Below are 26,768 nucleotides of genomic sequence, written 5' to 3'. Positions count from 1 at the left end.
AAACCTTAAAAGAAACTAAAGGAAAAGGTACAAATTTAGGTCTGTACGTCACATAGTTTTGGAGATAGGGCCACTTTGAGGTTTCAAAACATGTTAAAATCACAGAATTTTGGAAACTTTAAAAATTAATAACTCTAAAAGTTCGAAAAGTCTTCCATTTTGGATTTTATCTTATTTTGATATGCAGAATAAAATGACAAAAATTACAAAATTGTAAATCATCAAGTTTCAATTTTTTATTCTTTTGTTGGTTGATTTCACACAGAATGAGCCAAGAGACATTCAGTAATTACACAAACAAACATATATAGTGAAGGCAACACCTGATGCAAGGGACTGAAACTTTTACGTTAGCTAGCAATCTTGCAAAGAGTGTTAGTAATTTGCTTGATTAATATTTACATAAACATAATATTAAAGGTATTAGTTACGATGCCATGTCCACTTGAAGAAAGTACTTTTGAAGAACAGAATTCTACGATCCAAGTTTTACTTCCAGAAAGTAACTATCAAAAATATTCTCTTGGGTGAACAAAATGATACAGCAATCATTGCATCAACTGTGCAAGTTTTTAAGCAAGCTTGGAATGTTTAAAAAAGCTTAAAAAAAGTTGACTGTTAACCACCATCCCTTGTGTCCAGTAGCAGTATCAGCCTTATACTGATCGACTAATCATCCTAGAAGACCAACAAATTACAGCTGAAAAATGCTGAATAAGTGTTGGCACAACTCATTCCATCATTCAAAACAAAATGAACTATCGTAAGAGTTGTGCACAGTTAGACAGGGAGCTAACTTTTCATCACAAAGAACAAAAGGAACAAGGATTTTGCATTGAACCATGCTCAAAAATGGTTTCCTTAGTGAAGGTGAAGTATTTTTGTACAGAATTTTAAACTCTGATGAAAATAAAATTTTGAGCTGTAGACCAAGATTCAAGGATGCTGTGGAAACACTATGAATCACCTATACTACTCACGCACATTCAGGCTCATGCTGGAGATGTAACGTCTAACATGGGAGGGGAAAGCATAATTTTTCAAGACAATGCTCAACTGCATTCAGCATGAACAATGCTGGCAGCTACTGACAATGTGTGAGCTCCTAAATCATCCTCCTTACAGACCTGACTTTGCCCTTTTGATTTTTGTCTGATTGGTTGGATGACAGAAATTATGTGTCGCATCATAGGAATGAAAAGGTAAAGAAAAAAGTACAAAACTGGCTTCGAGATTGGGGTAAAGAATTCTTTACTGAGTGGATCAGGAAACTTACTAGAAGATGGGACAAAAGCACAGAAGTTGGTGGGAATTATGTAGAAAAACAGACAATATATTTTATTGATTTAATAAAGCATTTCTGCTGCATAGCAATCCTTCTTTTTAGTAACTGAATGCTCCTTGTATGCATCTGTATACCTCCAACCCTAGATACATGACCTTGTATCATAGAACACTACCTCATATAAAATCCTCCTTCCTAATGTGCTTGGCTAGTCACATTCTAACTTATAATTATTTCTCCTTGGGAGATCAAATCTAAACAACATCTGTACTAAAGTCATGCATGCATGGGATCCTCCTATGCCCGCCTTCTTATTGGAACAAGTAGTGTAATTCATGCCACTCACGTGTAATCTTAACATCTCGTCTGGTTCATATTCACTGATGACATTTTCATAACCTGGATCCATTACAAAAATCCTCTCCATCTTCCCTCCTGAACTTCTTCAGAGATAAATAGCAACCAACAATGGGTATTGATACCAGGTAGATATTAATCTCTGCCAGCAACAGCTGACATTTGCCACCTGCTCAGAACACCAGGCAACACTCACACCACATCATAATGGCAGATCAGGTGCCTCTAATATGTCCTAATATGGCCCATATGCTTCATGAAACCATAACAGTGGCTAACTTAAACCCAGCCAACAACTTGCCTATGGATCCTACGACAACTCACCTGCCTCATCAGACTCTGGACTGGAGTACCCTATGGACTTGGTGCACTTCATCACTACACCAACTTTTACCTGCCCACAGTCTCTTCTGGTAAGCCACAAGTGTGTCTTGCAATAATGTCGACAAGAATCTGCCCATTCCATGGATCTGGTTGTAAGCACGTTCATTGATTTTACTTTTTGTACTGTATAAAGTGTTGTTGTTGTTGTGGTCTTCAGTCCTGAGACTGGTTTGATGCAGCTCTCCATGCTACTCTATCCTTTGCAAGCTTCTTCATCTTCCAGTACCTACTGCAACCTACATCCTTCTGAATCTGCTTAGTGTATTCATCTCTTGGTGTCCCTCTACGATTTTTACTCTCCACGCTGCCTCCAATGCAAAATTGGTGATCCCTTGATGCCTCAGAACATGTCCTACCAACCGATCCCTTCTTCTGATCAAGTTGTGCCACAAACTTCTCTTCTCCCCAATCCTATTCAATACTTCTTCATTAATTATGTGATCCACCCATGTAATCTTCAGCATTCTTCTGTAGCACCACATTTCGAAAGCTTCTATTCTCTTCTTGTCCAAACTATTTATCGTCCATGTTTCACTTCCATACATGGCTACACTCCATACAAACACTTTCAGAAATGACTTCCTGACACTTAAATCTATACTCGATGTTAACAAATTTCTCTTCTTAAGAAATGCTTTCCTTGCCATTGCCAGTCCACATTTTATATCTTCTCTACTTCGTCCATCATCAGTTACTTTGCTCCCCAAATAGCAAAACTCCTTTACTACTTTAAGTGTCTCATTTCCTAATCTAATTCCCTCAGCATCACTCGACTTAATTTGACTACATTCCATTATCCTCGTTTTGCTTTTGTTGATGTTCATCTTATACCCTCCTTTCAAGACACTGTCCATTCCGTTCAACTGCTCTTCCAAGTCCTTTGCTGTCTTTGTCAGAATTACGATGTCATCGGCAAACTTCAAAGTTTTTATTTATCTCCATGGATTTTAATACCTACTCCGAATTTTTCTTTTGTTTCCTTCACTGCTTGCTCAATATACAGATTGAATAACATCGGGGAGAGACTACAACCCTGTCTCACTCCCTTCCCAACCACTGCTTCCCTTTCATGTCCCTCGACTCTTATAACTGCCATCTGGTTTCTGTACAAATTGTAAATAGCCTTTCGCTCCCTGTATTTACCCCTGCCACCTTTAGAATTTGAAAGAGAGTATTCCAATCAACATTGTCAAAAGCTTTCTCTAAGTCTACAAATGCTAGAAATGTAGGTTTGCCCTTCCTTAATCTAGCTTCTAAGATAAGTCGTAGGGTCAGTATTGCCTCAAATGTTCCAATATTTCTACGGAATCCAAACTGATCTTCCCCGAGGTCGGCTGCTACTAGTTTTTCTATTCGTCTGTAAAGAACTCGCGCTAGTATTTTGCAGCTGTGACTTATTAAACTGATAGTTCGGTAATTTTCACATCTGTCAACACCTGTTTTCTTTGGGATTGTAATTATTATATTCTTCTTGAAGTCTGAGGGAATTTCGCCTGTCTCATACATCTTGCTCACCAGATGGTAGAGTTTTGTCAGGACTGGCTCTCCCAAGGCTGTCAGTAGTTCCAATGCAATGTTGTCTACTCCCGGGGCCTTGTTGCGACTCAGGTCTTTCAGTGCTTTGTCAAACTCTTCACGCAGTATCGTATCTCCCATTTCATTTTCATCTACATCCTCTTCCATTTCCATAATATTGTCCTCAAGTACATCGCCCTTGTATAGACCCTCTATATACTCCTTCCACCTTTCTGCTTTCCCTTCTTTGCTTAGAACTGGGTTTCCATCTGAGCTCTTGATGTTCATACACGTGGTTCTCTTATCTCCAAAGGTCTCTTTAATTTTCCTGTAGGCAACATCTGTCTTACCCCTAGTGAGATAAGCCTCTACATCCTTACATTTGTCCTCTAGCCATCCCTGCTTAGCCATTTTGCACATCCTGTCGATCTCATTTTTGAGACGTTTGTATTCCTTTTTGCCAACTTCATTTACTGCATTTTTATATTTTCTCCTTTCATCAATTAAATTCAATATTTCTTTTGTTACCCAAGGATTTCTACTAGCCCTCATCTTTTTACCTACTTGATCCTCAGCTGCCTTCACTTCTTCATCCCTCAAAGCTACCCAGTCTTCTTCTTCTGTATTTCTTTCCCCCATTCCTGTCAATTGTTCCCTTATGCTCTCCCTGAAACTCTGTACTACCTCTGGTTCTTTCAGTTTATCCAGGTCCCATCTCCTTAAATTCCCACCTTTTTGCAGTTTCTTCAGTTTTAATCTACAGGTTACAACCAATAGATTGTGGTCAGTGTCCACATCTGCCCCTGGAAATGTCTTACAATTTAAAACCTGGTTCCTAAATCTCTGTCTTACCATTATATAATCTATCTGAAACCTTTCCGTATCTCCAGGCTTCTTTTATGATTCCTAAACCAAGTGTTAGCTATGATTAAGTTGTGCTCTGTGCAAAATTCTACCAGGCGGCTTCCTCTTTCATTTCTTTTCCCCAATCCATATTCACCTACTACGTTTCCTTCTCTGCCTTTTCCTACTACCGAATTCCAGTCACCCATGACTATTAAATTATCATCACCCTTCACTATCTGAATAATTTCTTTTATTTCATCATACATTTCTTTAATTTCCTCGTCATCTGCAGTGCTAGTTGGCATATAAACTTGTACTACTGTAGTAGGTGTGGGCTTCGTATCTATCTTGGCCACAATAATGCGTCCACTATGCTGTTTGTAGTAGCTTACCTGCATTCCTATTTTTCTATTCATTATTAAACCTACTCCCGCATTACCCCTATTTGATTTTGTGTTTATAACCCTGTAGTCACCTGACCAGAAGTCTTGTTCCTCCTGCCATCGAACTTCACTAACTCCCACTATATCTAACTTTAAACTATCCATTTCCCTTTTTAAATTTTCTAACCTACCTGCCCGATTAAGTGATCTGACATTCCACGCTCCGATCCGTAGAACGCCAGTTTTCTTTCTCCTGATATATACTGTATAAAGTACAAAACTGTATTGGAGGATAGAATAACCTATTCATAAATACACCCCTTCTAGTCCATCTCGGATCATTGAGCTCACTCGAATATGGTTTCATGGAAACCTCAACCACATCAAATTCATTAACCACAACATCAATAGGTACTTTCTGACAACTACTGCATGTACCACATGCATGTACCACATCAAAGCCCCACCCCTGCTGCCTTGGAGCCACATCTTCATCAGAAAGGAGAAGTTGTTCAAACATGCTAATAATATTGGTAAAATCTTCATGGCGACTCAGTACCTCGCCATCCATAAACAGTTATCCAATGCAAATTTTTCCACAATCCTGATATACTTTCCTAACATGCACTACTTTTCTCACCCAATATCACCCATGTCTCAAAAACTGAATCACATACTTTACCATCGCTTTAACTATATCTCTTCATGCTAATTTCCCCAAAATTTCTAGCCTTAGACCTCAAAATAATGAACCATTATCCACCAAATGTGTACAACAGCCAAGTTAATTCGTGTGAAATCCAATCTTCTCTAATATTTACATTACACTACAGGCTATTTCTTTTTACTCTCTCTTTCAGTTTTGTTATCACTAATAACTCATAGTTCCACCTCGGCTGCTTAGAGCCACTGGTTTCCCCCAATTTCTATCTTCTGATATTATCTTATCTCTTCTTTGGCCCACTCAAACTCACTGCTACACTACTTTCCACTCCTCCCTCATCCTTACAGCATTTCATCAACAGCCAGTATTGCCAGTGCCACACACATGGTGGCCTGTCATTTGTGTATGTGTGTGTGTGTGGGGGGGGGGGGGGGGGGGGAGGAAGGGTGTAGAGGAGGGAGTGCATGTGGGTGTGTATTAAATGAGGAAAAAGAAGAAAGTTTGAGAGCTAGTACCTATCTGATGATTATACCGTACATACATTGGCCACATTTCACAATGTGTTAGCACATTGCTACTTGTTTCTCCTGTGGAAATAAATGTTTAAAATGACAGACAATGAGAATTTCTGATTCATATAAAGTAGATGATATACTAGACTGATAGGTGATAAAGGCTTGAATTCCATTTATTCTGGAAACTAAATTTCATTCAGTTGATAAATTGCGAGAAAAATAGTTTAATTATTGTTTTATGCGCCATAAGAGAATCACTTTTTATTTTCGTACCTTAATAGCTTTCACTTTTCATGAAACTTAATTACCAATGTTCTAAACAAAGGCCCTGACTTTATACACAAACATAAAGATAACCAATTCTGAATGAAAAGAACTTACAGCACGGGCACCTGTTCTTCTTGTGGTCTTAAAAGTCCAAGACTTTTTACAGTATACACCTTTTTAGTGTGGACAGATTGAATTTCATCCCCTATCTTCAGGCTTCCATCTCTTATGTACATCAAAATTATTGTTCCTCTGTACCTATCATACCAGCTGTCATAAATCAGTGCTCTAAATGGAGCATTTCTGTCCACTTTTGGAGGTGGTACTCTTTCTATAACAGCATGAATTAGATCTTTGACACCAGTGCCAAACTTTGCAGATACCTGAAAAAACAAGAGAGACATGATAATACCATATTTCAACAGTTTGATGCCCTCATTTGGTTCAGTGTATTGTACCCATACTTTGTGTGTGCTTTCCTTGTGCCTTTAGTTCAATAAATGTAACATGCACCATGTCACAGCAATTGTGATGAATCAACTCAAAATGTGGATGTCATGGGCAAGGCAATTACTGGAATTCCAGCAGAAGTAGATGGTTGCTCTAGAAGAATGTCAAAAGCACCACCACCACCACCACCACCACCACCACCACCAACAACAACAACAACAACAACAAAACCTCTAGAGGGGTGACACAGCAGCTAACTGGCTTGCAATAAATGTTAGCACTGTCATCATCTACATCCTCAATAAAACCCATAGTTCCACCAATCCTGCCATATCAGGGTAACACTGATGACTAGGAAATGTACCTGCATCCACTCCAACATAATTTTGACAAGTTAAGTGATGCTGATCTTCGTAAATCATTCTTGTTCTCTTAGTCATCAGAGGACATAGTGTGACTTCTAAGGTAATTTAACCCCCCTGATGACGCTGTGAGTTATCATTCTCCATGATCTATGAACTGCTTTCAGATTAATATATTCACAAATCACCCACACTTTTTTGGATTAGAATCCCAGCTGTATTATTATTGCAATGTAAATTGTATTGTGACTGGGTGTCAGGTCTTTAAGGCCTGAGTGTAGTGTTTGCAATTTTGTATGTGTAAATGAACAATGGGAACAACTGTATGTTGATTTCCTAATCACACACTGGGTTATTTGCTATGTACCTGACAAAAAGGTGAATACTAAGACACACGTTTTCGGATCAGTCTTTGGACGAAGTTCTCAGATTGTGCAAAGATTCAAATTCTTGCAATAGACTGAAAAGCACTGGAAAACACAATCCAAAGTTTATGCAGTTTGCATCATAACAAAATAGACAAACAATTTCCCTCATGTGTTGTTCATATTCAAAATTTTTCCCTGGCAGTTCTAATCACAGTTCAGTGACACATACTCACCAAGTTTTGCTATTGATTTGTTGTGAGTGTTATGTATGGCACCCAACCACCCACACCATCAGCATACTACATGGTTTGAAATCTGTTTCAACTGTGAGAAATTTGGTCATATTAGCAAGTATTCATAATCTTTGTACTTCTCTTGGGTCCAAGAAGCTGCACAATAGTGATTCAGTACATGAAACCAAAATTTTAGTAAACCCTTAAATGGGTAATTCACAGAAATTATTAACATATTTATAAATACTAGACAAAATAAAAGTATTTCAAGTGGACAAATGATCTTCTGCATCAATCACCAATCAGAATTCATTCATAGCTACTGGATACCTCCATTATAACCATTTGTTATGGAAATTATGATATGTAGTGGGCCTGATTATAGATAAAAGGAATATTTCAAGCTGACGTTTCATGTATGTATGTGGCTACAGGAATTTCCATTTGTCTTAGCTTACTGAACACTGACAATATTTTTGGGCTAAATGTTTTCAATTAACAAGAAAATCTAAGCAGTGAGCTATGACAACTGTGTGGAGAGGAGTCTTCATATTAACATGTCAAAGACTTTGATAAGAAATATATCCACCTTTCTTTAGACAAAGCATCAAAAGTTTGAAAAAAAATTATATAATTTCAATCAAGTTATCTATGAAATACTTCCTTTATTCTTCAGTGTAGAATCACCCTCTGGATATGTTGTGAGTAATTATCTGAGCCCTACCAACTGTAGTTGACAGCTTGCAAAGCACTACAGTATAAGCCCATTTGATTGTTTGCTGTGAGCAACGAAGTTCTACAGAGCTGAGAGAACTCTGCATACCAGTAAAGTCCAGAATAAGTCTGATGTAGATAGTATGAAAAAAATAATGCTGATGAAACCTTTGTCCAGGGAACTATAAATTAAAAACTGCTGTTCTCAGAATTGCTGTTTGTAGTATTGCAACACATACAAAGACGTCAATGGAAAAAAAGAGTGCAAAGAGATAGTAAAACATTGTAGGTATGAAACTGGAATAATAATAATAATAATAATAATAATAATAATAATAATAATAATAATAATAGGTTATAGAACCTTCAAAAGCAAGGCTGGTGTATGTGTAGGGCTAATAAAGCATCCAACACCTAGGCACAAGAATTATTGTTATTTTATTCATGTTGGATCTTGTGTACTCCCCATCATTCTATATATACATCTACACCATTAACCAACTAGCAGGATATATTGTCAACAGGAAGATTTTGGGCTTGGTTATAGACTTTTATCTCCCCTCAGAGCCAAGATTCTACTCTTTATTTTCAGTGTGCAAATAGATTACACAATGAAGAATGTAAATGAGCCAATCAAGCCAGCAAATAAAAAGACCCAGAACAGGTGCATTCCTGGGAGGAGTAGAAGATACCTTCTCAAAGGTATCCGACAAAAACTTGTGACGTACCTTTTGCATTTCTTGTTTTTATGTTTTCATTTTCTTCTAAGGAAAAGAGAAAAGGTTGTAGTGACCTATTTCTGACAATCGATCCCTACAAGTGTACAGTGCTTCATAAACACTCTGTGAAGTGTTAATTTACATGCAGTGATATAGTTATTCTTTGGCTTAGCTTTAGTTAGTTATTCTGTGCTGTTCATGTCTACACAATACATTCATGTGTGTAGTGTTAAGTTACTGCTAAATATATGTGGGAATGAAGGAATTGTTTTCTCTAACACCCACATTTAGTGATCCTGATGAACTACATTAACATCCGCATCGGCTTCAGCGTTTAACGAAGTTCCGCAACGTTCACGATTGTAACTTCAGCGCCAGCTGCGTCGTGCTCGTTTCAGCACAATAATGACCGATTCGCCAGTCTCAATTCAACTTGAATCCAGCAGTGCAATTATAGCTCAAACATTTTTTCGTGGTTGGATTTCGTGGTTTCGAGCTCCACTGAGAATTACAACTGATCAAGGACGACAATTTGAAGCCTACGTTTTCAAAGCATTGGCTACGTTATTAGGTACGAAACGCATACGCACCACGGCATACCACCCCGCATCAAATGGCATGGTTGAGCGTCTTCATTGACAGTTAAAGGCAGCACTGAGATGTCACGCAACACCGAATTGGACAAAGACACTACCTATCATACTTTTGGGTCTATGAACGTCATTCAAAAGCGATCTGAAAGCAACAGTAGCAGAACTGGTGTATGGACAATTGCAGAGCTAGACAAGTGCACGCATGTATTCTTACGCAATGATACTGTGCGTAAACTACTGCAGCCACCATATAACGGACCATGTCTGGTAGTCTGTAGGGATACCAATACTTTCCACATTATGATTAACAGTACACCCACCGCAGTTGCAGTGGACCGTATAAAGCCTGCATTTCTGGACGCAACAGACACCACAGCTACCACTGAACACAAACCAGAGAAGACAGGAGACGCTACAAGATGTGTTCCTGTACCCCATGAACACCACAATGCTCAGCAAACACCAGTCACTGCAACACCAAGACCGACATCGAGGACTACTACACCACTCCCTGACACAACCACTGACACACGTGACGCACTGCCCGGTTTCAAGAAAGAAGTAGTTGCAAGAGCTGGACGGCGTGTGAAATTTAATCTGCAGTATCGTTAGCATTAAAGGGGGGAGTCATGTAGTGACCTATTTATGACAATAGATCCCTACAAGAGTACAGTGCTTCATAAACATTCCGTGAAGTGTTAATTTACATGCAGTGATATAGTTATTCTTTGACTTAGCTTTAGTTAGTTATTCCGTGCTGTTCCTGTCTACACAATTCATTCATGTGTGTAGTGTTAAGTTATTGCTAAATATATGTGGGAATAAAGGAATTATTTTCTCCAACACCCACAAGGTGAAGCGGTAGCCCAGCATAGATCCTGCACCTACCTGCACGTATTTTCGATTTTCGAGTGTTAAAAAACATAAAATGTTTTCTGTGTTCCTCAGTAAGAGGAAGGACTCATTCTCTAATATCTCTTTATTTTCGATGAATTATTCTGATACAATTCTACCATTGAAGGACGTTTACAAAATTTCTATCTTCATACTCACAGAATCCATGAGCGCATAATTATTCTTTGTAGTACTCTCTCTGGTGGTTGTAAAAAAAAAAAAGAGCTTCGGAGATTGGCTTAGTGCCGATTAGCCTGAGTTTTGGTTTGAAGAATTGTGATCTGATTATTGAGATTTATGACAGAAGATAACAAGTACAAACTGTATGATTAAAAGGGAAATATATATATTGCTCCTTCATACAAAGGTGTGTATTTGACAATTGAGAATTAATGATATTCACAGATATATTGCGTGGTTGTTAATCAGAAGGGAACTTCCGAAAGACTGGATACGAACCTGCATTTTATAATCCAAGAGCTCCATTACTTCTTCGGAAGGTTAAACTTCATCAAAGCCAAATATCCGCTTGATCTGAGGTTTCCCGACTGATTATACAATGCTTCCAAAATTACGAGTCATTTTATTTGTACAGATTAGCAGACTGCTGCAAAGCACAAGCCTGCAGAGAAGAATAATCATAGACTGATCTCATTCTAACAAGTAAAATTTCAGAATCATTTTGAGTTACTGAGCTATGACTGTGTTTCCTATCATGAATGATTGATTGCTCGAACGAATTTTGAACTACATAGATAGGAGGAAAAATTACAGTGGTGCCAGTGTGACAGGACTCTCTTGGATTGTTATATAATATATGTATTTTTTGTTTCATGAAAACCAACGAGAACGAGAGGTAACTAATCTGAAGAGAGATTCGGTGCCCATAGGAAAAGATTGCAGATACCAAGAAACGATTTCAACTATTGGACAACACCGAGACTACAGAACAAGAAATCTATTTTTTTTATCTGTAGTTAAAATAGTTTGAAATCAATTTAAAAAGAACTTTTTTCCAGATAGTAGTTAGATTGTAGAGCTGTATATGGTGTGATTTTCATATCTGGACATTGAACTTTATACCATCTGTGAAGTAATTTGGAAGTTAAGTGTGTCTACGACAGTAAATTTGAAACTGTATTTAGTGACTAGAACCTGATATTGACAGTTATTTAATGGTATTGACTAGAGCGGCATTTAAAATGTCATTGAATCAGCAACGAGACATGCAAAAGCCTTCAGCTGTTTGTGCAGAAGCAGAGACCACGGATAGCAATTATGAGATTTTTGTGGCTAGCGGTAGCAATATAAATAATCCCGCTGGTTCAGAAAACATTCATACAACAGCTGATCAGAGTGTTGTTGACACATTAGTTGTTATTATGCAACAGTTGTCTCTATTAGCTGAAGGCCAAGCGGAGGTAAAACGAGACTTATCCGTTATACAATCTGAAGTAAAACGAGACTTATCAGCCATACAAATGAACTCTAAAATCAATTAGCCAAAAATCAAACAGAATTACAAAATCAATTAAGGGCAACCTTTACCGAATTAGATCAGAGATTAAATACCCAGACACAGGAAATAAAGGAACAGGCAGTAAGGACCAAACAGAATCTTATTGCTCAAATTGAGCAAGTCCGCCAACATAGCCAAGAAAACAATAGTAAATTAAAAGTGGAACTAACCGAATATGTATCTGTCAAAACTGGCACGATACAAAAACAAGTAGAATTGTTTCCACAAGTAATACAAGCTGAAGAGGACATACAGTGTTCTGTAGCTATGATACCAGAAATTATAGAATCCCAAGATAATCTAAAGAAGCAATCTGAGGAAGTGAAGGAAAATCGGGAGACAGTGGAACATAGAATGAATGTACTTGCGGAAAAGTTTTCAGAAATGACATTAGAGCGGCAAAATTTTCCTTCGGAAATGATAGAAGAAACTGTGAAAGTAGCTTTACAATCAATTTTGGAGAGATCCGAGGAGAATTTTTTCAACAAAGGGTTTAGGAGGTTCGTGAACAACTTGGCGAAGAATTCTCGCACTGGAAAGAAAATATCGATAGATCACTAAATCTCTCGCAGGAGGATTTAGAAACAGCGAGAAGTAGGAAACAAAATTCTCAATCTGCGCGTGACATTACGTCCACGTCAAGATCCGATGTAGACAGAACTCCAACGTCACAAGTTAGATTCGATATAACGGATAGCCACAGGGAATTTTTGGAATCGTAGTACCATTGAGGAGAAGATGATTAAACAGAGACAGTTTCAAATCTTTAAACCTGACAAAAATAATGTTCATCCTGTAGTCTTTATTCGAAGTTTCAGAGGTCTATTTCCTCGATCTTGGACAGAATGGTAAAAGATTAGTTTTGTATCTGGATATATACAAGGATCAGGAGCATTGTGGGCATCTGAACAAACATCTTCTTGTAAATGTTTTAAAGAATTTGAGCAGGCTTTTCTAGCAAAATATTGGTCTGCTGGAATACAAGAAAGACTTAGGCAGGAAGTATTATATCTTGAGCCTTTCTCATTTTCTAGAGGATCTCTAAAGAGATATTTTGAGAAATACATTAATAAATCATTGTATTGGTATGTACCAATTCCTTTGCCGAATATACTTAGGATACTCAAGTCCAGACTACCCACCAGTATAAGGAATCAGCTGTTACATATAAATGATAAGGATATCGACTCATTTATGACTACGCTTGATCATATTGATATAATTGAGGAGGACAATAAAAGGCCAAGAGAAATGTCATATCAAAGAAGGGTAATAGAAGCGAATCCGGGCTGCAGCTCGAATGGGAATGGCAGTAATGGTAGCAGTGACAATAATCATAACCAACTACACTCTCCGAGGAGACTTAGAAATGGACAAAATGCAAACAATAATTATTACCATAATGGAAACTTTAGTAATTGTGCAGCGAGGGGCTATTTTAGGAACAATAGGAATTTTAATCGATATAATCCAATGCATGGCAACACAGGACAGTTCTACCAACACCAGCAGAACAACAACAATAATTACACAAATCAAGCAAGACAATATAGATCGAATTCAACACAACAACCGATAATCACTAAAGTAGCTGAAGAGAGAAATACCAATCGGACCAACAATCAGTCAAACTAAACATGACTGCATCGTGCCCCGGAGGAGCGGTCAGGGCATGTGTTAGGGGCGAAACAGTAAAATTACAATTGTTAAGATATAATGATGGTGAGCTGTTGACTGAAGAGTTAACAAAGGATTTAATAACGTGTCATAATGACAGATCAGGTGTTCCGGTATCGGAAGTATTTGTTGAAATAGAGGAAGTTCCAACGAATGTGATATTAGACAATGCCGCTTCCGCCAATGTCATCTCAGGCGCTCTTTTTAGCAGAATTATTAGGAAGAAGAAGGTACCAATTTTGCCGGTGCAGAACTGCAAAAGCATCGGAGCTGTTGGAGCACGCTCTCCCTATGTCAAAATACAGACACAATTAGAGATGAAAATGGGAAATGTAGCAATAAAATGCACGTTCCTTGTAGTGGAGAAGTTATTAGTGGACTGTATTCTTGGTATTGGGAGTATGCAGGAGTACGTTTGTCAGATTGATTTTTTGGAAGGAATAGTTAAATTTAGATTAAATGGAGAACAGATAGCACTGGATTTAAATAGAAAGGAAACTGTGCATGAGAAATATTGTCGCGGTGCCACAATTCAATTAATTGACACTACAAACGGTCGTTGGAAGGAGCTTTCAAAGGATTTGGTACAACAGGAGGACTTTAACCAAACAACAATGATAAAAGCTAGTGAATCAAATCAGCTTACCGGAGAACAAAGGCAGCAGCTTCATTATTTGTTAGAGGCATATGAAGAGATTTTTGATGAGAAACCAGGAATTATTAAAGGGTATATTTGTCACCTACAAGTGAAGCCACATCAGACTTACTGTTACACGCACTATCCGATCCCCTGGCGTTTAAAACAATCTGTTCAAAGGGAGATAAATAGAATGTTAGAATGGAACTTGATCGAGCCATCAACTAGTCCATATTGTTCTCCACTCTTAGTCGTTCCAAAACCTGGAGGTAACATAAGATTAGTTCTGGATGCGCGAGAGATTAATAAAATAATAGTACCTGTAAGGACTCACCTGGAAAATATAGATGAATTAATTCAAAATATCCAGGATGTTTCGTACTTAACTAGTGTTGATTTGAGAAGTTTGTACTGGCAGGTCCAAATGAATGAAGAATCTAGGAAATATACCACAGTTATCTATGCTGGGAGAAGTTATCAATTTAGAGTTGTTCCGTTTGGACCTAATATTAGTGCCAGAATATTTATTTCAGCGTTGGATTATGTTCTTGGACCAGAATTGCATAGTCGTATAACTGTGTTTGTTGACGATTTATTAATAGACACCAAAACATGGGAAGAGCATTTGCATATTTTAGAAAGGATTTTCGCTGTTTTCAAGAAAACCGAAATTACAGTAAACTTACAAAAGTCTCATTTTGCTTTACCACAAATTAAGTTCTTAGGACATATGATAGATGCGAAAGGTATCCTGCCTACCGAGAAGAAGATAAGTGCAATTAGAAATTTTCCATCACCACTGAATAAAAGACAGCTGAAGGGATTTATAGGTACGGAATCGTTCTTCCGTCGTTTCATAAAGACTCAACCCATGAATTCTGAGGCATTAAACCGGCTTCTACCGAAGGATGTGCCATGGCAATGGACTGAAGAATGTGAACTAGCTTTTCGAGACATTAAAGACCAACTCATTAACGCATCCTTATTATATCACCCTGATATGAACTGTGAGTTCTGTCCATCCACGGATTCATTGGATGTTGGATTAGGTTCTTGTCTCTTCCAAATAAGGAAAATAAAAGGGGTACCAACATTCTGCCCGATAGAATTTGCTAGTCGAGTGTTATCGCCCTGTGAAAGAGCCTATTCGACCACAGAACTTGAAGCACTTGCGGTTATCTGGGCATTCAAGAAGTTTAACTATTATCTATATGGTTCTAAAACGATTGTGTATTGTGGCCATCAATCACTAACCTTTTTGCAAACATGTAAATTATTACATCCCAGACTGTCACGTTGGACAATGACAATACAACAGTACCAATTTAAAATTATTCATGTGTCTGGCAAAGAAAATATTATTGCGGATGCACTGTCAAGATCCCCAGAAGGTTTAACACCGGAAACAGAATCAGTAAATACTTCGGATTTTTCAGTATTACTGTTGCAGGACAATATCTAAAAGACTTATTATGTGCATCTTTGTAGAGATATGGGAAATTTACAACGAAAAGACCCTTGATAGAAGAAGATAATTCAGCTAAAGGGACAACAAAATTCAAGGGCTACTTTAGATCATTATAAATTAGTAAATGGAGTATTATTCTTCAGATGTGGGAAGGACAACAATTCACGGTGGTGTGTATGTATTCCGAAGGAATATGAGGAAAAATTAATTTGGTTTACCCACTTATCATGGAGACATTTTGGTGTAATTAAATGTGCCAATAAAACAGGAGCATACTGTTATTTTCCGAATATTCGGAGAAAAGTGCACCAAACAATACAAAACTGTTTACTCTGTCAAAAGGCAAAACCGGATAATAGAGGTAGTAAGCATGTTGTGCATTCAGTTCTTCCACGAGAGCCAAGGGAGTTAATTTCGTGTGATATCTGCGTCCCTCTCCCACGATCAAGAGGAGGAGTCAAATTCATTGTTGGATTCTTTGACATGTTTACAAAATATGTAAAACTATATCCACTAAAGTGTGCTACTGCCAGAGCTGTTGTAGTGAGAATGGTGCGTGACTATCTTCCGTATGTAGGTTTACCGAAATCCATAATTACAGATAATGCCAGAATTTTTACCAGATTTAAATGGAAGCAAACATTAACACAGCTTGGTATTCAACAAATTTTGACATCATGTTACCATCCACAAGGTAGTCCAAAAGAACGAGTTTTCCGATAATTAAATCGATTTATGCGTACATATTGTCACAGTAAACAAAATCATGGGCTGATTATTTGTCAGAATTTGAACAAATATTTAATAATCTGACACATACCTCAACTAACTTTACTCCAACAGTGCTTATGTTTAGTCAGATTGAAAAGAATTTCTGGATAAACCATCTGCCAAAGTATGAAGACCAGAATTTAAAATGGGAGGAAAAGATTCGACTCGCACTTGTCAATTTAACTAAAAGGGCAATACAACAGAAATTGACATATGATAAACTGATTCACCGGATTCAGACGTTTCATCTTGGAGAAAAGGTTTTATTGAGGCGACACATCCATTCCTCGAAACTGATGAAGAACATAAAGAAATGGAATCTTATTTATACTGTACTATATGTTATTGTAAATATACCAAATCCTGGATCATACTTGTTGGCATATCCTGAATCGAAAAGAATAAAGGGATTATTCCTGCATAATGATATTAAGAAATTTTTTGAAGGATCATAGATCTGTGATACCAAATATGGAGAAGAATTTAGAGTGGAATTTGACTACGAGTCGAATGTGTATATAAATATCAAGAAGTTTATGTTGTCTAGAGAGTAAGAGACTGTGAGATTGTTCCTGTGATAGGTCAAGAGACAGTGAGATTACTCCTGTGATAGGTTAAGAGACAGTGAGATTACTCCTGTGATAGTTTAGCACAAAATTTTAAGATAGGTAGAAGAACTTGTTAATTACTGGGGTTTGTAAGTGTGGACTATGAGCAGAAGCCATAGTGATATACAATGAAAGTGCATATACATTTCCTCAAGACACGGCACTTATGTGAGAATTGCGTGTGAAACTTGAACAGTGCGGGATATGTAGGTGAATACGCCGTGTGTATGATGTGCGATGTTCGCGGGAGAAAACAAATGAACTGTGAAATGAAGCAACAGTTGATAATGTCACTGCTGCAAACAATTGAAGAAACTCTCTGGTTGCGAGAGAGAAAACTATTATAATTTTTAGATTTTTTATTATGCCTTCTCTACCAGGAGAATTAATTTAAGAATTTTAATTAACATTTTAAGAATAGCAGTTTGTGTGTTTCATATTATGGACTTATTTGTGAAATATATTTCCATAAATGTTCATGAGAGAATGAAGAAGATTCTGCGAGTGGCTAATTTGTTAAATGAACATGTGTCATCATTAATGATATTTATTTGCAGGTGGATCTATAAATCAATTAATTATAAGAATAATGAAAATTTTTCAGAGAATTATTTTATAGAAATTATTCCCTTTGTGGAGTCAGTGTCATATGCCTATGTTCAAAATTTTTCATCAGGTGTATTCCACCTGCAGAAAAAAAAAAAAAATAATTGAGACGAATGCATTCGATATGAGCTACAACAAAATTTAAATGCGCACAGTCTATTTGGAAATCTTGTGGACAATCAGCAGTTGTAATGCAAAACAATATTGGTGGTATTGAGGACAAAAAAAAAAAAAATCGCGGTTGTCAGGACTGATGGATGTTCCAGTCTAGTACAGATGAAAGAATATAAGAATCCACTCCGATTTTGAGTTCAAATATGAAATATGGACTTCACTGCATTAATCTACTCTCTTCCAGGGATTTATTCAGTCAGAACCTTTTCTTATTCCACTTTAAACCTGTTCCATGATCACGTCCCTGGCCATCCGTTCATGAGATCATCTTGTTGTTTCTACGGCACATTACCAGCTTCTGTCCTGTACCATAAGCCATTGCCTGTTCTCCGTGCCGCCTCCACCAAACGCTGAGCGTCGCCTACCCGCTGTCCATACCCAGTGTTCCTGTTCCATCGACTTCACAGCAAGATCACCGGCTACATTGTCGAAACAAGAATTTTGAAAATGTTTTAGGAGCGCTATTGTAAATTTTTTTTTTGGCTATGAGGCACTTTTCCTTCGATCTATCGAGCTTCTATATATTTCAAAATTACTGGATTTAGGCTTTCCTATCTTCTTTAATACCTGAGCTGGGGTCTATTCTTCTGGGTTTCCCAGTGTTTCCCTGTGAAGGCCAGTTCCCAAATGGGTAGACCTTTTTCGTAATTACACCAATCTACATCTTCCCTGGTTATGTACTCGGGATGCGGGTATACCCTGGTACATGTAAAAGCTACAGCTTAGGTATTCTCGGAACTTACTGTCTTAACATGATACCCATACTCTCTATAGTGAAATTCTATTAATTCAAAATATTCCTCTTTTGAATAAACAACCCAACAAATTTTTCCTGTTAGCTCACAAAGTGTATTATCATTAACTTTGCTCGCTGCAAGGGGCAATTGTAACATCTCTTTATTTTCGATGAATTATTCTGATACAATTCTACCCTTGAATGACGTTTACAAAAAAAAAGCTTCGGAGATTGGCTTAGTGCCGATTAGCCTGAGTTTTGGTTTGAAGAATTGTGATCTGGTTATTGAGATTTATGACAGAAGATAACTAGTACAAAATGTATGATTAAAAGGGAAATATATATATTGCTCCTTATACAAAGGTGTGTATTTGACAATTGAGAATTAATGATATTCATAGATACATTGCGTGGTTGTTAATCAGAAGGGAACTCCCGAAAGACTGGATACAAACCTGCATTTTATAATCCAAGAGCTCCATTACTTCATCAGAAGGTTAAACTTCATCAAAGCCAAATATCCGCTTGATCTGAGGTTTCCTGACTGATTATACAAGGCTCCCAAAATTACGAGGCATTTTATTTGTACAGATTAGCAGACTGCCGCAAAGCACAAGCCTGCAGAGAAGAAGAATCATCGACTGATCTCATTCTAACAAGAAAAATTTCAGAATCATTTTGAGTGACTGAGCTAGTAATGTGTTTCCTATCATGAATGATTGATTGCTCGAACGAATTTTGAACTACATAGATTGGAGGAAAAATTAAATCATGCTGTTCATGTCTACACAATTCATTCATGTGTGTAGTGTTAAGTTATTGCTAAATATATGTGGGAATAAAGGAATTATTTTCTCCAACACCGACAAGGTGAAGCGGTAGCCCAGCATAGATCCTGCATGTATTCCCAATTTTCGAGTGTTAAAAAACGTAAAATGTTTTCTGTGTTCCTCGGTAAGAGGAAGGACTCATTCTCTGTTAATGAACAAAGGTAAACGTACGTTATTTTAGAGTGTAATCAGCAGAAGCTATTTTGGTTGAGAGAATGAGTAAAAAGTCTGTATTTTTTTATAGAATATGGCATTATTTTACCAGCGAAGTTGTATGAGTCATTATCCCAAGTAGTACTATAATATACAGGGTGAGTCACCTAACGTTACCACAAGATATATTTCATAAACCATGTCAAATACTGACGAACCGATTCCACAGACCGAACATGAGGAGAGGGGCTAGTGTAATTGTTTAATACAAACCATAAAAAAATGCACGGAAGTATGTTTTTTAACACAAACCTTCGTTTTTTTAAAAATGGAACCACATTAGTTTTGTTAGCACATCTTAACATATAAACAAATACATAATCAGTGCCGTTTGTTGCATTGTAAAATGTTAATTACATCCGGAGATATTGTAACCTAAAGTTGACGCTTGAAACCTCCGACATTCAGTAGCATGTTGTAACAAACACGGGCCACGATCGGCGAGCAGCATCTGCAGGGACATGTTTACGATGACAACCGTGTTTACGAGTGTGGCTGTAGTGCACTGTTGTGGTTTGGTTTAGCTGTCACAGTGTCCGCATGTAGCGCTTGCTGCTATTGTTATTCTGCATTCATCTCTGCATGCAGACCAACTGTAGTACACCGTGTTACCAAATTTCTGTGATAGAGTAGTGTTGTAGGAACTGTGACCATGGTGTATTCGAACTCTGAAAAGGCGGATATGATACTCATCTATGGCTAGTGTCGACGAAATGCAGCTGAAGCCTGCAGGGTGTATGCAGAATGGTACCGGACAGAGAGCATCCAACGTGCCGCACATTGCAAAACATCTACCGCCAACTGTATGCAACAGGTATGGTCGTAGCATGCAAACGGGTCAGTAGCAGGCCCGTCACAGGAGAAGCGGGTGCAGTTGTTGTGTTAGCTGCTGTTGCCATGAACCCACATGAGTACACGAGCTAACTATTTGTAGTATCGTTCCCAGAACCGATCGCGGTCCTCTGGTTTGGAGCCAAGTGGAAGGCTTAAACCAGAGGCTCAGACGATTCTGCGGAGAGCTGGGGTGCAAATTTCTCGACCTCCACTATCGGGTGGAGAAATGTAGGGTCGCCCTGAATAGGTCAGGCGTGCACTACACGCCGGAAGCGGCTACGAGGGTAGCGGAGTACGTGTGGAGTGCACATGGGGTTTTTTTAGGTTAGAGAATTCCCTCCCTAGGCCCGACAAGACGCCTCCTGAGACGCAGCAAGGCAGGAGTAGGCAAAATGCAACAGGGAATAACAATATTAATGTGCTAATAGTAAACTGCAGGAGCGTCTATAGAAAGGTCCCAGAACTGCTCTCATTAATAAACGGTCACAACGCCCATATAGTACTAGGAACAGAAAGTTGACTGAAACCAGGCGTAAACAGTAATGAAATCCTAAACTCTGATTGGAATGTATACCGCAGAGATAGGCTGGACAGTGAAGGTGGAGGCGTGTTTATTGCGATAAGAAGTGCAATAGTATCGAAGGAAATTGACGGAGATTCGAATTGTGAAATGATTTGGGTGAAGGTCACGGTTAAAGCAGGCTCAGACATGGTAATTGGATGTCTCTATAGGCCCCCAGGCTCAGCAGCTGTTGTGGCTCAGCACCTGAAGAATAATTTTGGAAAATATTTCGAGTAGATTTCCCCACCATGTTATAGTTCTGGGTGGAGATTTTAATTTGCCGGATATAGACTGGGTGACTCAAACGTTCATAATGGGTGGCACGGACAAAGAATCCAGTGAAATATTTTTAAGTGCTTTATCTGAAAACTACCTTGAGCAGTTAAACAGAAAACCGACTCGTGGCGATAACATATTAGACCTTCTGGTGACAAACAGACCCGAACTATTTGAATCAGTTAATGCAGAACAGGGAATCAGCAATCATAAAGCGGTTACTGCATCGATGATTTCAGCCGTAAATAGAAATATTAAAAAAGGTAGGAGGATTTTTCTGTTCAGCAAAAGTGACAAAAAGCAGACTTCAGAGTACTTGGTGGCTCAACACAAAAGTTTTGTCTCAAGTACAGACAGTGTTGAGGATCAGTGGACAAAGTTCAAAACCATGGTACAATATGCGTTAGATGAGTATGTGCCAAGCAAGATCGTAAGAGATGGGAAAGAGCCACCATGGTACAACAACCGAGTTAGAAAACTGCTGCGGAAGCAAAGGGAACTTCACAGCAAACATAAACATAGCCAAAGCCTTGCAGACAAACAAAAATTACGCGAAGCAAAATGCAGTGTGAGGAGGGCTATGCGAGAGGCTTTCAATGAATTTGAAAGTAAAGTTCTATTTACTGACTTGGCAGAAAATCCTAAGAAATTTTGGTCCTATGTCAAAGCGGTAGGTGGATCAAAACAAAATGTCCAGACACTCTGTGACCAAAATGGTACTGAAACAGAGGATGACAGACTAAAGGCCGAATTACTAAATGTCTTCTTCCAAAGCTGTTTCACAGAGGAAGACTGCACTGTGCTTCCTTCTCTAGATTGTCGCACAGTTGACAAAATGGTAGATATCGAAGTAGACGACAGAGGGATAGAGAAACAATTAAAATCGCTCAAAAGAGGAAAGGCCGCTGGTCCTGATGGAATACCAGTTCGATTTTACACAGACTACGCGAAGGAACTTGCCCCCCTTCTTGCAGCGGTGTACCGTAGGTCTCTAGAAGAGCGAAGCGTTCCAAAGGATTGGAAAAGGGCACAGGTCATCCCCGTTTTCAAGAAGGGACGTCGAACAGATGTGCAGAACTATAGACCGATATCTCTAACGTCGATCAGTTGTAGAATTTTGGAACACATATTATGTTCGAGTATAATGTCTTTTCTGGAGACTAGAAATCTACTCTGTAGGAATCAGCATGGGTTTCGAAAAAGACGGTCGTGTGAAACCCAGCTCGCGCTATTCGTCCACGAGACTCAGAGGGCCTTAGACACGGGTTCACAGGTAGATGCCGTTTCTTGACTTCCGCAAGGCGTTTGACACAGTTCCCCACAGTCGTTTAATGAACAAAGTAAGAGCATACGGACTATCAGATCAATTGTGTGATTGTATTGAGGAGTTCCTAGATAACAGAACGCAGCATGTCATTCTCAATGGAGAGAAGTCTTCCGAAGTAAGAGTGATTTCAGGTGTGCCGCAGGGGAGTGTCATAGGACCGTTGCTATTCACAATATACATAAATGACCTGGTGGATGACATCGGAAGTTCACTGAGGCTTTTTGCAGATGATGCTGTGGTGTATCGAGAGGTTGCAACAATGGAAAATTGTACTGAAATGCAGGAGGATCTGCAGCGAATTGACGCATGGTGCACGGAATGGCAACTGAATCTCAATGTAGACAAGTGTAATGTGATGCGAATACATAGAAAGATAGGTCCCTTATCATTTAGCTACAAAATAGCAGGTCAGCAACTGGAAGCAGTTAATTCCATAAATTATCTGGGAGTACGCATTAGGAGTGATTTAAAATGGAATGATCATATAAAGTTGATCGTCGGTAAAGCAGATGCCAGACTGAGATTCATTGGAAGAATCCTAAGGAAATGCAATCCGACAACAAAGGAAGTAGGTTACAGTAGGCTTGTTCACCCAATGCTTGAATACTGCTCAGCAGTGTGGGATCCGCACCAGGTAGGGTTGATAGAAGAGATAGAGAAGATCCAACGGAGAGCAGGGCGCTTCGTTACAGGATCATTTAGTAATTGCGAAAGCGTTACGGAGATGATAGATAAACTCCAGTGGAAGACTCTGCAGGAGAGATGCTCAGTAGCTCGGTACGGGCTTTTGTTAAAGGTTCGAGAACATAGCTTCACCGAAGAGTCAAGCAGTATATTGCTCCCTCCTACGTATATCTCGCGAAGAGACCATGAGGATAAAATCAGAGAGATTAGAGCCCACACAGAAGCATACCGACAATCCTTCTTTCCACGTACAATACGAGACTGGAATAGAAGGGAGAACCGATAGAGGTACTCAGGGTACCCTCCGCCACACACCGTCAGGTGGCTTACGGAGTACGGATGTAGATGTAGATGTAGAAATTGCGAGAGCCGGTGGACTGAGTCAAAGTAGTGTCATGCGCATACTGCATCATCAATGCTTTCACCCCTTTCATGTGTCGCTACATCAGTAATTACATGGTAATGACTTTAATCATCGAGTGCAATTCTATCAATGGGCATTAACAGAGAATGCGTTGCAGTTCTACCTGTTTACCGATGAAGCGGGTTTCACAAACCACGGGGCAGTGAATCTACGGAACATGCATTACTGGTCCGTGGACAATCCTTGCTGGCTCAGACAGGTAGAGCGACAGCGACCCTGGACTGTAAATGTATGGTGCGGAATCATTGGTGACCACCTCATTGGTCCTCACTTCATTGCAGGGGCCCAAACAGCTGCAACATACATTGCATTTCTACAGAATGATCTGCCAACTTTGCTCGAAAATGTCCCACTGGAAACGCGTCGACGTATGCGGTACCAGCATGATAGTGCACCTGCACATTCCGCAATTAACACTAGGCTGACCCTCGACAGGATGTTCAACAGGTGTTTCCTAGGACGTGGAGGACGCATAAATTGGCCAGACCACTCTCCTGATCTTACACCTCTGGACTACTTTCTGTGAGGTACGTTAAAGGAGAATGTGTACCGTGATGTGCCTACAACCCCAGAGGATATGAAACAATGTATTGTGGCAGCCTGCGGCGACATTACAGCAGATGTACTGCGGCGTGTACGACATTCATTACGCCAGAGATTGCAATTGTGTGCAGCAAATGATGGCCACCACATTGAACATCTATTGGCCTGACATGTCGGGACACACTCTATTCCACTCCGTAATTGCAAACGGAAACCACGTGTGTATGTGTACCTCACTCCTCATGGTAATGTACGTGTGCGTCAGTGAAAAAGGCCAATAAAAAGGTGTTAGCATGTGGACATAATGTGCTGTTCCAGTCTCTTCTGTACCTAAGGTCCATTACCGTTACCTTTGGATCCCTACGTAATTCGGTGCTCTCTGATACACACGATCAAACAGCGGAGGAGTGGTACTCAAGCGTCAACTTTAGGTTACAATAACTCCGGATGTAATTAACATTTTACAATGCAACAAACGGCACTGACTACATATTTGTTTACATGTTCAGATGTGATAACACAACTAACGGGGTTCCATTTAGGAAAAAACGTAGGTTTGTGTTAAAAAACATACTCCTGTGCATTTTTTTACGGTTTGTATTAACCAATTACACTAGCCCCTCTCCTCACGTTTGGTCTGTGGAATCGATTCATCAGTATTTAATGTGGTTTACGAAATATATCCAGTGATAATGTTAGGTGACTCACCCTGTATAGGGTATCCCATTTATCTTGACCACCCTAAATAACTGTTTGTCAAGGTGCAAATTACAAAATGTTTCAAGTAAATGTTCTTTAGCCATCAGGGGGACATCAATCAGCATGATTGAGTTTGTTGTAACTTTTTAATTACGAAGATATGAACAGTAGTATGACTTTTTTTAAATAGCATCCTGTATTTTTTATTCGGTAATTCATTTTCTCTCCTACAGACCTATTCAGAAATGTATCACAGTATACCTACCATTAACTGAAACACAACATTATTAATTACATAACACAACACTGACATCCAATGTTTTTGACGACAAGAATGTGTGAAGTTAGATTGGAACCTCTTCTCTTATAGGAGTCTACTTACTTGGTGTATGCATCTGGTCTTCTTCTCTGGATAGCTGGCTTCTGAAATCTCTATAAACTTCTTATCCGAAGAATGATGCTAGTTACAGGAACCTTAAAGACTCTCTCACCACTTGGGAATTAACTTGGTTCTTGAAGAATACTTTTCAATAACTATTGGTATATTTGAGCTACATAAGAACAAAATACACTTTGCATGTAAACATTTAACTTCTCTTAAGTAACTTGTATCCTCTCACCTTAGAAACAGATTTAAGTCCATTTAGAAAAGAGTTGGCTTGACAACCATGTCCCTACCACAAACATATCGTAAAATATGTCTTGCCTCCAGCAAGTCCAAGATAAGAGTTTTTTCACAATTCAGAATCTTAATTGTTCTTTTGTCACTAACAATAGTCACAATTAGAAACCAGCACAGACTAACACAGAAGTTTGTTGGTGCTGCCGTTTGCTTTCATTACAACTTCCATGGACTGACCACAAGTACTTGTCAATGCTGTTTGACTGCTGTGTCTACTGTCTTATCACGACATACTGTGGACCTGCACATACAGTCAGGTGACGCACAGTAGATAGGGTTTCTTTCTCCCAGTCACATCTAAAATATCATGTGTTTGAGATGGTGGAGGGCTGAGTGATTCTAGAATTTGCGTGGAAATTCTTGAAACACTAAAGACGTTGACACTCCCTACGCGCAGTGCAGGTACTCGGGGTAATGGAACACATCCACAAGCTGATGTTGACAGAGGACAAATGTAAACATAAGTAAAATGGACACCTGTCATTCCGTCTGAGTAGAATGTACACCAACGAAGAGAAGGTAGAAATGCTACTCATCCACGGGGAATGTAAGTTACTAGAACAGTAACTGCAATACTGTTTTCTTATGTACAGGTACATTTAGTACATAGTTTAGTTCTTTTAAATACTGTTGTGTGGAGTAGGCATACAGTAAAGGATGTCCTTCCTACAAACTGCATTAACATAATGTTTCTTTCATTGTTGTTGCTGAAGGTAGACGAAATGCTACATAGGCAGTGGAACTCTACACAGAACAATATCCTGACAAGAACCCACCTTCCCGGCGGATGTTTTCTCGTCTTGTTGCGATGCTTCAGGAAATGGGAAGTTTCAACCCACAACAATGCAACTGTTGTAGCACTTGCACAGACAAAGTTACTACTATCGCTTCCGTTACTATGAATCCTCATGTGAGTGCATAACAGCTTGAAAATGAGATTGGCATTCCT

General features: G+C 38.9%; 1 protein-coding gene across 2 annotated transcripts in view; it reads right to left on the bottom strand.

The window, feature by feature from the left end:
* The window catches only part of LOC126353779 (translation factor GUF1 homolog, mitochondrial), a 153,150-nt gene that overhangs the window by 107,076 nt on the left and 19,306 nt on the right, over positions 1-26,768 (bottom strand). For both annotated transcript variants that reach the window (XM_050002865.1, XM_050002864.1), the window contains exon 3: positions 6,331-6,599. In XM_050002865.1, coding sequence (XP_049858822.1) covers positions 6,331-6,599 — 269 coding nt within the window. The remainder of the gene's footprint in view (positions 1-6,330; positions 6,600-26,768) is intronic.

This window comes from Schistocerca gregaria, chromosome 3 (assembly GCF_023897955.1).
Source record: "Schistocerca gregaria isolate iqSchGreg1 chromosome 3, iqSchGreg1.2, whole genome shotgun sequence".
Lineage (NCBI taxonomy): Eukaryota > Metazoa > Arthropoda > Insecta > Orthoptera > Acrididae > Schistocerca > Schistocerca gregaria.
This window is presented reverse-complemented; position numbering and strand designations above follow the sequence as displayed.